Raw genomic sequence first — 13,937 nt, 5'->3', positions numbered from 1 at the left:
GCTGGTGGAATTGTGCCCTGTCCAACCCACCTTGGCTGGGCTGAGGGCTGCGGTCCCCTGATGTGACTCAGCAGACGAGTCTCCCAGACCTGGCTGTGGGTTCCCAGCAGTGCTGGGGCTGCTGCAGACTCAGGGCTGGTCAGTACATCAGCAAGCAGAGGGCTGTGCTCGGCACTCAGAGCGCTCTCTTTCCTTATTTTCATTCCTTATTTTCTCTCCCTCCTGTTTGCTCAGCACGTACTGTGCTGTGCTGCTTCAGATTCACTGCAGCCATTAACCACTCAACCAAAATGCTGATGGATGAACCTGCTCAGGGAGAGCAGCCTCGGTGTGTTCAATGACTGGCTGGAGCTGTGCATCCCTCTGCATCTTTCTTTCCCTTCTCCCTGTCAGTGCAAACCAGTATCTACTGGGGCAGCTGTGAGGCACAGCCTCCCTTCTGCTCCCTTCTCCTGCAAGGCTGGTGCAATCAGTGTGGGTTGAAGCTTCCCTTGCCCCTCTGTAGAGACCAAACCATTGCAGCACCATGCCCAGGGCTACAAAATGAAGCAGTGGCAGAGCAGGGAAAGGAGTCCTTGTTTTCATTAACTGCTAATAGTGGTTCCCCTTGTCTCTGCTGGCTCCCATCACTGGAAAAAAGTTAATTAGTCTGTCGTTGTCTGTTCTCATCCCCATCTCCAGCTTGTTAACAGATGAGGCAGTGCTGTCAAAGCAATCCCCTAATGAAAAGCTGTTGGGTGGGAACTGCAGCGTCTCTGGAGCTGCGGAGCGTGGTCCTTGTGAGAAACGTCAGAAACTTCAGTTCTCTAATGAGTAATTCTGTCCTGGAAATGGCAGGTGGCAGGGACAAGGCGGGGTTTTCAGTGGTGGTCCACAGCCACTGCTGGGATGCCATCCTGGCTGGAATGTTCTGGAGATGAGGAGGGTGAACAGGCGGTGCCAGGCTCTGCTGGGCACGGCAGCCTGTCTGGTTTGCCAAGGGTTAACTGGGGCTTCAAACAGAGCAGGGTCAAGTGGGTGACAGCCGGAGAGGGGTACTGCAAACCCTGAGTGGGGCAGCTGTGCAGGGCTGTCACCTGGACAGCAAAGGCACAAAGGCTGCATCATCTGTCTCTTCTGCCAAGTTCCTGGCACCTTTCCCTTGTGCTCCCCACCCTCCCAATCTGTGCCTTCCTGGGGCTCCCAGTGCCCTCTGGGCACTCTAGGCAGCACAAACCACCCAGCTCCCAGCAGGAACCCTCTTTACATTTAAAAAGTCAGCGTCTCCCCCTCTTATACCTCCTGGCTTTCTTCCCTGTGCCGGAGGGGAGAGAGTGTCTAATTAAGTCTGGCTTTAATTGGCATCTGTGTAGGCTGTGTATTCACTGCCAGTGGGCTAGGTCAGGAGCTCCATAGCCCCACAGTGCACTGGGAAGGGATACAATGATGTGCTCCCCTTTGTCACAGCCCTGGCAGCAGCACAGGCCCTTGCCAGGGGAATGTGGGGCTCCCCAGCCAGACCCCTGATCCCTCCCTTGTGCTCAGGTCTCACCCAGAGCAGTTTGTGCCAATGATGAATGCATCATCTCTTGCAGTGGCTGGAAATTGGGAAGTGAGACAGGACATGTGTCACCCCTCAGGGAGCCTGAGCACATGTTGTGCCATGGGGCTGGAGCACAGGGTTGGTGCTGGGACATGCTGTGGGGCACCATGGCAGTGGGGCTCTGTTGTGTCCCCTACCCAGGTGCAGAAGGTCTGGCTGCTGCCCAGTTCCTTCTGGGCTGGTACAGCCCTGGGAGCAGGGCCAGGGTTGGGGCACGGCTGGAGCAGAAGCCACAAGGTCCCTTTGCCTTCTGAGCGCCTATTCATATGAACAGCTGCCAGGTCAGCCTTCCAAGTGAGGGCTTGCTTTTCTTACCCCTGCTCTCAAGGATGCCATCTGCCTCATCTGGGCAGCAAGGGATGTCCGAGTGTGTGGCTGGGACTCCTCACCCCACCGTGGGACATGGCATTGTTTTCCTCATCAGATCCCTCTCTGAGGGCTGTATGGTCCTGGAACTTTGGCAATGCTCTGTCCACTCTGTGGCTTGTCCTTGCCAGTAACAGTGACAGGGACAGGGCAGGGGCAGATGCTCCCACGCTTTGGGGGTGGGGGTCAGACCTGCAAAGCGCCATCTCCATGTGAGGCACATCTCTGCCAGGCACCCCGGAGCTGGCAGGACCATTGCCAGGGCTGGAAAACTGCTCTCATTCTGTAGCAGCTGCTTCTCTGGCCAGCGAGAGGTTGGAGAGCCCCAGTGGTGAGGTGAAGGGGAGCTGCTTACATAGCTGCTGCTTTTGCTTTGCTAAACTCTGCCCAACATTATTATTTAGTCTTTTTTTAAAGTCTTCTTTCTTCCCCTTTTCTCCTGGCTTTTCTGTTTCTGGCTGGCTCTCTCTTGTCTGCTTTCTTTCTGTCTTGCAATGTCTTGCATCAGGCTTGGAGCACAAAGTGCAGCCATAAATGGCAACACACAGGGCCCAGGAGCCCAATCCAAGATAATTTTCTCCTTCTTTGCAGCCTAGGATCTTCCCTTTTCCTGAAGATGGAGCAGGGCACTTATTGGTCCCTGACCTGCCCATGGGTGCCAGGGCTGTCCCTTTGAATACGGAAAGGGACACACCAGCCCCACAGCCTCCTCATGTCCTTTCTGAGAAGGGAAGCGTGTTGCTCAGAGGGGTTTGTGCTGGGGATGGAGGAAGTGGGGAGGAAATGGCCAGAAATGAGCTGAAAACCAGATGATGCTGCAATGGGGAGCTTGGCTTCCATCTCCTGTAGGGCTGGGAGAGGGGTTGGTGGTGGCAGAGCCATGTGGGCAGATTTTGGGGACGTGGTGCCAAGCTCCTCTATCTGATCTGTCTTCCCCTGGGAGACTCAGGGTTGTCTGTGGTCGGTGGTGTGTCCAAAACAGCCCTGAAGGTTTTGTCCTCACTGCTTTGGTCCAAAGCCCCCACTGACAGATTCAGCTTCATGCGTGGGCGTCTCGCTCGTGGCCATGAGCTAAAGGGCAAAGCACATTTGTGGTGATCCAACAAACACTTCGGCTCTGCAGCCAAGAGCTGCCAAAAGCCAAGGCAGATGGATCGCTGCTTTGTTATTTAAGGTAGATGACTTGCTGGATTTTAACCCTGGGCTTTTCTGTAAGCTGTGCAGAGGTGCGATTCAGTCAGCGGGCACGGGATGTGCTGTGGAGTGGGCTGGGTCCCTCCAGCCGCAAGCAGGAGCAGGCAGGGAGCGTTCCCAGCCCCGGGGCCGCGCAGCTGTCGCCGAACGTGTCCCCTCGCCGGTGCCGGCGGCAATGAGATCTTTGTTTGCCGCAGCAGCTGGACGGGGCGGCCCTGTCAAGTCTCCTCCAGATGCTCCCAGATAATGACGTGCGCGGCCTCCCTGTTGTGCTGCTTCTCACCTTTTTTTTCCCCTCTTTTCCGCGGGGAGACTTTTGTGGTCAGCGTGCACCGTGGAGAGATGTTGGCTTGTGGGCTGTTGGCTGGAGCACTCAGGTCCCTTCTCCTCCAGCAGCTCCGGTTGCCATCTGGCCCTGATCCACACCTCCCTCACTCCCCACCTCTAGAAACACTCTTCCTGCATTCCCCCTCGGCTGTGCTTTCAGTAGAAGAGTATTGCCTGCGGTTCCATGGTGTCCTGTGTGGTTGTCAAGTCTCAGTGTTGTCGTAACACCTTTCCCTTCCATTTTTTGGCTCCCAGAGCATCCACGTCTGGGACACTGCAACTCCCAGCTCAGCTGTTCTTGCCCATGGCTGTGTGGGAGCTGGGACAGCAGCACCCACTGGCCACGGAAGGACTGAGGAGCGTTGAAATTGGGGGCGGGTTCCCTGGAGGTGATGGGATGCTCCAGGCAGGGAGGGCTCTCCCCTCCTCTCTGTCTGGCAAGGGCTGTGGGCACAGCCCAGCTCAAGGAGGGGCTTTGTCCCTGTGGACCATTTTTCCAGCCAGCCCAGAGGCTGCTCCCAGCCCAGTGCTGGCATTTCCCTGCAAGGCCAATGGACACGATGTCCCTGCTCTCTGCCCACACAGATCTGCCTCCATGGCCGCTCTCCTGGCGCAGCAGGAAAAGGCTCAGCTGAGAAGCGTTTGGGCAGAGGAAGGCAGGCTTTGCACAGGGGCGGGGGCCACCCAAAGCCAGTGTGGGGCTGAGAGGGTGGGAAGCTCCATCTCCAGGATTGCAGGGGGATGGGAGTGTTTCAAGGGGATATTATGGAGAACTCAGCTGGCAGAGCAGGCCCTGCAAGCATTAACAGTCTGAACATGCTGTGTTCTTCTCTCCTCTCCTGCTAGTCCTGTCTGCTGCATCAGCATCCCAGGAAGCTGCTCCCAGCCCTGCCAGGACACACAGACAGCCGAGCCTGACACTGGCAGTGCTGCTCCCTCTCACTCATGGCTCCTTGCACTGGTTCCAGTCCCACAGGCTGGGGCTGCTGCAGAGAGCAACTCTAGGGCTAGGCACAGTGTTCCTCACTCCAACAGCTATGTCATGGCTTGGCACATGGATCAGAGGCAGCACAGGCTCAGGCATAGGGGCAAGATGGGTTACTGGCTGCATCCAGAGATTTGTCCCCATGTGCTGATGCTGCCAGAGCTGGTTGGTTGAGCATGGGGAGGGCTCAAGGGTGTTTGTGCTCAAACCTTTTGCCTTTTTCTAGATACCACCATTGGGTGCCTCACCTGGATCCAACCTCGGGCACACAGGACAAGCAGAGGATGTGCGTGGCCACTCAACACTTCCCAGCCATGCAGAGGTGCGTGGGATGGAGATCCAGCCTGGGGAGGGTGGCACAGCAAACAGTGTGCCAGTGTCCCTGCAGGGGTGGAATATTGTCCCAGGGTGGCAGTGGCTATGGGGATAGGGAGGGCTAAACTTGCCTACTGCGTTTCTCAGAGGTGGAGGAAGCACTGACTTGCCCCAGAGAGGGAAGGTCAGTCAGTGGGGTCATGCTGAGACAGCTGCAGGGACTCTGGCAGGGAGGCAGTGATGGCTGCAGGAATGAGTGGCTCTGGCATGACAATGGGACAGGGATCTTGAGGCTGGAGCCATGGCAGGGGGGAAGGGAGGTGCTGGCATCTGCCTCTGAGCCAACCAAGCAGAAAAATGTTGTGCTGTAGAAATCTCCTTCCTGGCTGCCATGAGCAGGGGGTTCCCAGATGGCCACAGCATGTTGCTGTCACCTGCCAGCCTTGCTTCCCTGGCTGTCCCCTCTCTGCTCCCGTCAAATGTTTCTTTCTCTATGCTGGAGCAGAGATATTTTCCTCCCTTGGAGGTTTGGCACCCAAATTTCCTGCCTGCCTCCGTTGTTAAACGCTCAGAAATGCTCAGTTCCTAATGCTGAGGAAAGGAATTGGCTAAAATCTCCCTTCTTGTGTTGGCTCCTGAAAGGTGTCCCTGGGGGTGTCCTGGCTCACAGATGTGATGGGGAACTGCTGCCCTGGCCTTGTGGCTGAGTCACCAGGGCTGAGCATTCCTTCCCTTCACACTCCCTGAGGCCACTCCTTTGGGTACCTCCCCAGCCATCCTCAGGACAAGTCCATGTGTCCAGCAGGAAGTGCCCATGTTTGGAAGTGTGGCCCAAAATAGCAGTGGCTGCAGTGGGCGGGGGTCTCAGTGACATCTCCTTCTGGGGAACAGTGGCAAGAAGAAGCCAAATGGCTGTGAATAATTCACATTCCTCCCCGATGACAAACTAACCTAGTTCTGGGCTGGGGCCATACACCAGCAGCTCATCCAAAGCCGGTTCTCAGCTCTGTGCCTAGTCCTTCTTGGATGGACTTTGTTTTCCTTGGGTCTCCTTCACCCCAACTTTTCCCTTGATAACATGGTGGCTCAACAGCCTCCCTTTATGCTCCTTTCCCCTCTCTCCCATGTGCTTTGCCCTTTGTATGCCAGTCCATGTGATGCACGGGGCCAGGAGGATGCAGGAGAAGGTGCCCCAGGGTGCTGGTGACCCCTGGGCTCAGCTCACAGGGGTTGGCAGCTGGAGGCACTGTGCCCTGCAGGAGGAAGTCACGTATGGAGAGACTCTGCCATGTGTCCTTGACTTATGTCAAGAATAGGAATGCTCATCTCCCTCCCTGCTTGCAGTTTGCATGACTTTCTGCAAGGGAAAGGAATCTGGGCTTGATAAAGCTTGTAGGAGGCAACCCCAAAACTTCCAAAATGGCTTTGAATTAAAAAAAACCCAAACAAACAAACAATGTCAACAACAACAAAACCAAAACCCCAAAATATGCTGTTGCTTCTCCTGTCTGTGCTCTAGGGATCAACTCTCATCTGGTGCCACCACAGTGTGTGTGGGTGGGCACCTCTTGGAGGAGTAGGGGCTGGGGGTCCATGGGCAGGAGCCCCTGCTGCCTCTGGGGGTTCCTGCCAGGCAAGGCTGGGAGGGCTTCTGGAGGGGTCCCAGCACAAATCCCCAGTGCTGACTCTGACCACTGGTCCTGACTGGCAAGTGGTCCTGTGCTTTGGAGCAGCTGTTTGGCCCATGGCTGTAAGGTGGCTTTGGCAGGGGACCCTTCCTAGCTCTGGGACAGTCTGTCCAAGCCTGGCCTGGGCGCACACAGAAGTCCCTGTGGCTCATGGGTCAGTCCTCTTCACATGCCTGAAGATGCAGAGATAGCAGGTTCTTCTTAAAAACTTTAATATTCCCTTGATTATGAGGAGACACTTGCAGTTTGCAGCTTTGGGTGGGCCAGACCCCTGACTGATTAGTGAGAGGATAGCAGACTAACGACCTTGCTCATTAGCAAGCATCCTTTTGGCCTGTTCATGGAGGAAGCAGGAAAGGGGTTCCCAGCCCTCACACAGGAGCTCCAGGCTCTGCTTCCCAGCCCTGAGGGCTCTGGTGCCTCGAGCAAGCACAGTTATTTAGCACAGCACTTTGTCCTCATGGCTGCTCTGTTTTTATTCCTCCAGGAGGAAGAGGTGGACTCAGAAAACGAGAAGCTGGTGGTGAGAGAGCCAGAGGATGAGGATGGTGAGTGCCAAGCAAGCCAGCACCCTGCAGGGAGGGTACAAACCAGTCTGAAGCCCCAAGTGCTTTGGGATGGTCTCCTTCCTCCAGGAAATGTAGAAGAAATTCCTGCCCCTGTTTGCTTCCCAAAATGCCCTTGGACTGTTTGCCATGGGGTAGCTTCATGATGCAGCTGCCCCAAAAGCTCCTTGCTCACATCCAGGACAATCTCCAGGGGCTTTAGTCAGAGCCATGTTTAACTGATTAGCCAATTAGTTGATTGGAAAATGATTAATTGACTAATTGGGGTGGCAACTGCTGCACTCCTAAGAAAATGAAACAGATGGTGCCAAGCAAGAATGTGTGTCTGAAGGGGACTCTGCTCTCCTGAGCAGGCCTGGAGGTGCTGGGATGTCCCCAGGAGTCCAGGCTCAGCATGGTTGGGGCCAGCTGGGGCAGCAACAGAGCTTGATGTGTTTCCCCTTCCCTGCCCCACTTTCTGCTTGGCCATTTTAAAGTGCTGTGTGGCAATCCCCCAGCTCGGGAGGATTATTCCTAATGCCACAGAGAATCAAATTGTAATCCAGGTGCCATTCCTGCAAGGTGGGGGAAGCGCCTTTGGAGACAGGGTTCCCAAAATACACTTACTCCATCCTGTTAGGCTTCCTTGCAGCGCTGGTGATTGGGAATATTACCACATGGGGCTGCAGGAGATCTGCTTTGAGGAATGATGGATTTATCGTGCCAAATGGATGCTCAGTAATGCTGCTCTGCTGGGCTCTGTCTCCTTGGGTTCACTCTGTTTCAGGGCTGCTCTGGCACTACGGCACACGATCCTGAAGAGGCTGTAACTTGGGGTCAGGAGATGACAGTCCCCTGGCTGTGAGTCCAGGCTAGCCCAGTATCCTCCCCAAGCATCTCCTGCAGACAGCCACCAACTCCTCTCCCGAATTAATCACACTGTTTTGGAAATGGTTCATAATGGAACTGGGCAAAGCAATGGCTGAGTGGATGAGGAGGCAGGTGGGATGCAGCTGGGAATAGCAGCAGTGCCCTGGCTTTTCTGGGATCAGCCTCTCTCCTTCCTTCACTGTCCCCAGCTTGGTCCTGGTCCTGCTCAAGCCACTGAGCTGCCACCTGGTGAGCCCACGAGCAGAGATTCCCCTTGGGCTTGTGGGGATCATGCAGGCAGTCTGTGACCAGCCTGGGATGCTGCTGTGGTGACTAAAGCCACTGGAGCAGCTTCCCCTCCTTTGGGCAGGGAGCTGGCAGGGAGCACATCTGGAACACAGAGCAAGCATGTTCAGAGGAGAGGTGCACTCTTGGGGCTGCTCTCACCCTGCCAGCTCAGGGTCACAGCACTGGCAGCGTGAGGGCAGAAATGAAAGACAAATGTTTTCTTTAATATGAACTCATAGATGGCTCTGAGTAAGTAGGTCACCTCCTATTTCTGTAGTGTTTTCACTGTCTACATGAAAACCCAGCCTCCCCTTATTCTGAGCATTTCCTGAAGTTTGTTTTCCATCTGCAAAGAAAGTTCCTGAGCTCAAAAAACAGCCAGAGCTTTCCAGAGCCACAAACTGGCTCCTTTTTAAATGACACTGTGTGGGCAGGGAGATGGGGAGCTCCTCTGCTTCCCTTGTTACTTTCTGGTGAGGTGGCAACTAAACTGCCCTCTTTGGGCCAGGCAAAATCCCTAATCTCAGTTTACTTGGCACAGTACCACATGAGGGAAATGATCTTAATTGTCCTTGAAATCATGCGAGCTATACAAAGGTAACAGAATGGCTCCTGCTCTGCACCAGGGTAAGGAACAGGATGTTACACCCTCTTTTTTTCCTTTTTCTAATATCTCCCAAAGCAGCAGCCAGCTGAATTTTCTTTCCATGCACTTTTATGGCCATCCAAGGGGCTGATAAGCTGCAGCATTACTGCTTGTTTCCATCTGGCCAAGTTTGTTTGTCTGCCCATGGGGAGGGTTTCCCCACAGGGGGAAGTGGGATATGGCCGAGCTGAATGTTTGGGGCTGTAGGACCAGAGCATTGGGCTGCCTGTGTTAGGACATTTGTGATGATGGTAGAAAAGGCTTTGCCTCATTGTTCCCCTGGGAGCTCTGATGGCATTTTGGGGTTAGAGAAACACTCCAGATCAGTACCTGAGCAGGAAGACACCAGGACTTGCCAGGGAAGCTCCCCAAGATCAGGAACATGGAGTTGTAAAGAAGTGAGGAAATGTGGATGTTAGCACTGCTTGTTTCTGAGATCTCTGGTTTCCTCACCTGCAGAATGAGGCTCTGACTTGCCTTTTACATGGCAGTCCCCAAGGTCTGTCAGCAGCTGAATGTGTGCATGTGCTTGAGGTTGGAGAAGTGCCTAAATCAAGCAGTTGATCAGGGAGAAAAATCCTTAAGGGCAGTATTTATTGGCAAGTAGCAGGCAAGCTGCTGATGCTGAATCCTTCTGGGTGAGGAAGGGAGGAGGCTGTGAGATGCTTTTCATTTGGGCAAGTGGAGGAGGAAGAACTGTCATGAATGTGGTGGCCACAGTAGCAGTAGAGAGGATTGGAAGGGGCTTCCTAAGTGACTGGGGGCAGAGGATGCATCCATGGTTGTGCACAAGTTGGGGATTTCTCTCCTGCTACTGAAATCAGGGGAGTTTCACCACTTTTGGGGTCCTGCTGGCACTGGGACGTATCATCCTTGACACCTGATTTGTGCATAATGTGCAATTCTTCAGGGCCATGCAGATGACAGAGTGACATCTTCCTTTTGTGCACCCCTTGGAAGTATTCCCAGGGCTCCAAGGGTTGGGAGAAGCAGCAGATGTTTTGGGGTGGATGTGGAAACAGCAATGCTGGATGGCTCGACGTGAAGCAGCTGAGTCCTGCAGTCCTTGAGAGATAAAGGCTCTTGGATAAGCAGCCCATGGATAACCGATAACCCAAAGCAGCTGCTCCTCCTGGGCCGCCTTTTGGATTGACCTCCCCTCCTGTTGTTTTCTCCCATCTGTAGGAAGATAAAGCAGGGGAGAGGTTTTTAAAAGCAAATAGTGCTCGAGCAAAATCCGATTGGGAAAGGATCGGCTTTGGCTCAGAGTCTGTGAGCTTTGGTGCTCTAATTAGCACAGGGCTGAGGCTGGCGAGCTGGGTGGGAGAGCATCCAGGCCTGGAGAAGGAAATCTTGGTTTCTTCTTCAGGTTTTTAGCTGGTGAGAGAGGCCCTTGGACCCAGCTGTGTTGGTGCTCCTGGGGCTGCCCTGGCTCAGTGCTGTTTGCAGTCCTAGGATTTGCCATGTGACATCTCCCTTCTTCACCAGCTTTGTCAAGGGCTGCAGGGAGCTGCTGGGCTATGTGGCCTGGTACAGCTCTTCGTGGCACCATCCATGAGCCCCAAGTATGGGAAAGGGCCCCTGGACAGGAGAGGGAGGGAGGGAGGAGGAATGCAAGCCTGGAGAGGAGAAGTGGAAAATGCCAGGAGTTAATCAGGGCAGGATTAGCATGTCTTGATAAGCCAAGATGGGCCTGCAAGGCTTTGAATCCAGGGAGAACAATAGCATATGGTTCCTGTGCTGTAGGATTTACTTGGATCTGCTTCTAAGCAGGCTGGTTGCTCGCAGCAGTCCTGGCTGTTTCCAGTGCTGGCTGCAGTTGGGACTCCTGCCATCCTCTGGCCAGCAGCACCTTAGCTCTCCTCTGCAATCCCCACTGCTTCCCTGACACTGCTCAGGCTTTCTGGAGTCTGGAGCTGACTCAGGAAGTGTGTTGGGGTGCCCATGGCCTTTGGGGTGCAGGAGCAGAGGTCAGAAAGCATCCTGAGGGAACAACCCCACTGATGTTGATTGTGGCTCTCGGGAGGTCTCTGGTTCACAGATCTCTTGCTCTTCTTTGTCTCCCCTCTCCAGCTGCAGATGAGACCTTCTCTTTTAAATACAGTCCTGGAAAGCTGAGGGGAAACCAGTACAAGTCAATGATGTCCAAAGAGGAACTCGAAGAAGAACAAAGGTAAGTTGAGTTTCCTTTTTCTTTTTGCCCGAGCCCATGAGGTTGACATGCCCTTGGAGAATATGGGTGTGCTCAGACCTCTCTCCCCCACACTGCCCCAGTAGCCTCAGTCCCACCATGACATTGCACTGGTGTTCCAGACCTCTCCCATCCCAGGAAGACACGAGAACAAATAAAGTCACATTGATTTAGGAGATGGAGAGACCATGACCCTATATACCTTTGGAGCCATTCAAACTCCTTCCCTAGATGCTTAGACCGAATTTTCCAGCTGATGCACCTGGTGTAGTTCTCCTAAACCCATAAGTACTCTGTTGATATATATCTCTTGAGGACCTGATCTGTAGCTTCTTTCCCTCCCTTTGCCCCGTACATGGTCTCCAAACCAAGGACATGGGCATAGCTCAGAAATACCGTAGCAGAGTGAGTGAGTGTGAGGCTTTAGAGATCACTGAGATGGGGCTGACACTAGAAGTGTCCATACCCAGGGCTGTCTCCGCAGCTGTAAGTGGTGGGGATTTGCCATGTAGTGGGCCTGGTAGAGATGAAGGATTGCCCATCTCGCACTTTTTCCTGGACTGTCCCCCTGAGCCCTGCATGAAGAAAGGAAAACCTGTCTTGTTACAGAAAACAAGCTTTCTGGCTCAAGATTGCCCAGCCTATACAAGGGAATAACCCCACAGCTGAAGTCTCTGTAGCAGGCTGCTCCCTTACAGGTGTCTGCAGCTCACACCCCTTCCCTCATGGGTGAACTCCAAGGAACTGATTTCCCAGTGGTGGCTCGAGAAGCCTGAGAGATGGTGTTCTCTCCATTGCTGTCCCAAGGGCTGTGGGACCCAATTCTCCTCCCAGAATGATTTAAGGGCATTTGTCACCCCTTGCCTGTCATATTGTGGTCTAAGTACCACCACAGCTGGCATGGTGTAAATAACCAAGCTGAAACTTGAATGCAAAGATGAGGGGGTCACACCTTGCCCTTGGCTCAGGCATGTCCTGCCTTGCCTTGAGGGCCTTTGGAACTATCTTTGTGGTGCCAGCACCTGGGCTGGCTGAGGTTTATTTCCTTGGTGTTTTGCAGGGCATTCTGGTAGGCAGAGTAAATCCAGATACCTGCCCTGCTCTGGGGTCAGCAGCAGAAATGATTCTGCATTGGTGACATCAGGAAAAAATGTTTGTTTTCTTCCTTTTGTTATATCTCTATAGTGCCTGAAGTCCTCACCCTGTAAAACACTGAGCAGGGCTGTGAGTGTCACTGCAGTTTTCATCTGGGTAGGGTGGTGGTGGAATGAACTGAGTGAATGTCAGAGATACCTATGGGGCAAAATGGGAATTGCTTTTCAGGATCCTACTAAACACTAGTGGAAAAGCATACCTGAAGCTGGAAAATTCAAACCCTTTGCACCAGCAGCTCTGTCCAAACCAGCTGAGCAATGGCAGCTCAGGTTTTCAGGGCCAGAAGTCCTGCAGGTCCTTGGGCTGGTTCCTCTGTGGCATCAAATGCCTCTGCTGTCACCTGGGGACACTGAGAGGACATTGTCTATGGACAACATTGGGATGGGAGTTTTGTGCTTGGGACTGTAGAACAGGCTCCAGGGGGTGATGGACCTGTCCTGGGCACATGGCAGCTCCCAGGAATCACTGCTTCTGTCTGGAGCAATCCCGGGGCAGGACAATACACCTAGAACTGATGGACAGTGCTTGGGCTTTGGGTCCTTTGAAGGCTCTCAACAGCTTTCCCCACTGAGGGCCATTGGCAGATGTGTTTTTCCTACTGCTCCTTTATTTTCTTCTCTTCCATATTTGTGTTGTTCATTTCTTTAAGGCAGCTTTGTGAATTTTTTTTGTCTTGCTTTGTTGCTGGCTTACTTTTCCCCCCCTCAAATCTTCACTGCGGCATCAGCAGCTTTTCATTGCAGGCCTCGCAGGTGGTGCAAGGGGGCAGGGCTGCTGCCAGGTAAGCTCCTGGGCGAGCTGAGCGCAGTGGCTCAGCCTTGTCCTGCATCCTTTCTCCTTGTCCTTCCATCCCTATCCCCCACTCCATGCACCCTGACCATGCTGCTGACCTGCTGTGACCCAGATTTGCCGCCTTTGTGTTGCAGGATTGAGCTGACCTCTGATCTCACATCTCTGTAGCAAGTACCTTAGGTCCTCGGCCACAAACATTCTTGCAAATCTTTTTGGTAAGGACATGCTGCTACTTAGAAGTAGTGGTACCACTGATAACATCTGCTCACGTGTTGGTTTTTGGTTGCTGTTTTGGTTTTTGGTTTTTTAGGTTTGTTTTTGTTTTGGTTTTATTTCCAGGGAGGGTTTGTTTCTGAGCTGCAGTTGATTGCCTGTCCCACTTCCCTCCACATCCCTCTCCTTCCCTCCTCACAACAGTTTAATGAGTCTGCTCCTTGCTGCTTCCATCTCACTTTCCATGAGCACTCCAGGGAGAGTGAGGGCTCTCACACTGGGATGATCATCTCTTCCGTCTTGGATGCCTGAAGTTGGGTATCCCACAACCACTTCTTTTTACTGATTTGGAAAATTTGGGCTGCTGAGTGGGTAGTTAGTCCTGATATGTGCTACCAGAGCTGAGACAGGCTTAGTGTTTGCTTTTAGCCCTTCTACTCCTCCAGGTTTCTCATGGACCCATGTGAAGCATCTTGTAAGCAACATTCAAAAAATGCAAGTGGGACTCCCAGATTCCCTTGAGGCTACTTGTTGTGTTGATCAGTAGACCACAAGTCTGAATTTTGGGACCCCTTGTTTTTGGAGATGCCACTGAAAGTATCCCTTGCCTGTTCCAAGAGGAGCTATGGGACTTCAGACAGGAGAGAATAGACATGCAATAGATTTGGCCAAAAAAACCACTTCTGTTTTAACCTGCATCCCTGCAGAAGTTGTGGTTGTCCTCCCTGGTATTCACTTGTGGTTTCAAACTGGTGCTAAATCTGGACTAAAAGGGGTAGG

General features: G+C 53.3%; 1 protein-coding gene across 3 annotated transcripts in view; it reads left to right on the top strand.

Annotated features, from left to right (window-relative positions):
- MXRA7 (matrix remodeling associated 7) overlaps positions 1–13,937 on the top strand; it is a 29,779-nt gene that overhangs the window by 2,852 nt on the left and 12,990 nt on the right. For 2 of the 3 annotated variants that reach the window (XM_071573813.1, XM_071573814.1), the window contains exons 2-4: positions 4,681–4,776; positions 6,945–7,005; positions 10,880–10,979. In XM_071573813.1, coding sequence (XP_071429914.1) covers positions 4,681–4,776; positions 6,945–7,005; positions 10,880–10,979 — 257 coding nt within the window. Of the gene's footprint in view, positions 1–4,680; positions 4,777–6,944; positions 7,006–10,879; positions 10,980–13,078; positions 13,160–13,937 lie in introns of all 3 variants that reach the window. The other variant, XM_071573815.1, reaches the window with a different exon arrangement.

This window comes from Pithys albifrons, chromosome 19, assembly GCF_047495875.1.
Source record: "Pithys albifrons albifrons isolate INPA30051 chromosome 19, PitAlb_v1, whole genome shotgun sequence".
Classification (NCBI taxonomy): domain Eukaryota; kingdom Metazoa; phylum Chordata; class Aves; order Passeriformes; family Thamnophilidae; genus Pithys; species Pithys albifrons.
This window is presented reverse-complemented; position numbering and strand designations above follow the sequence as displayed.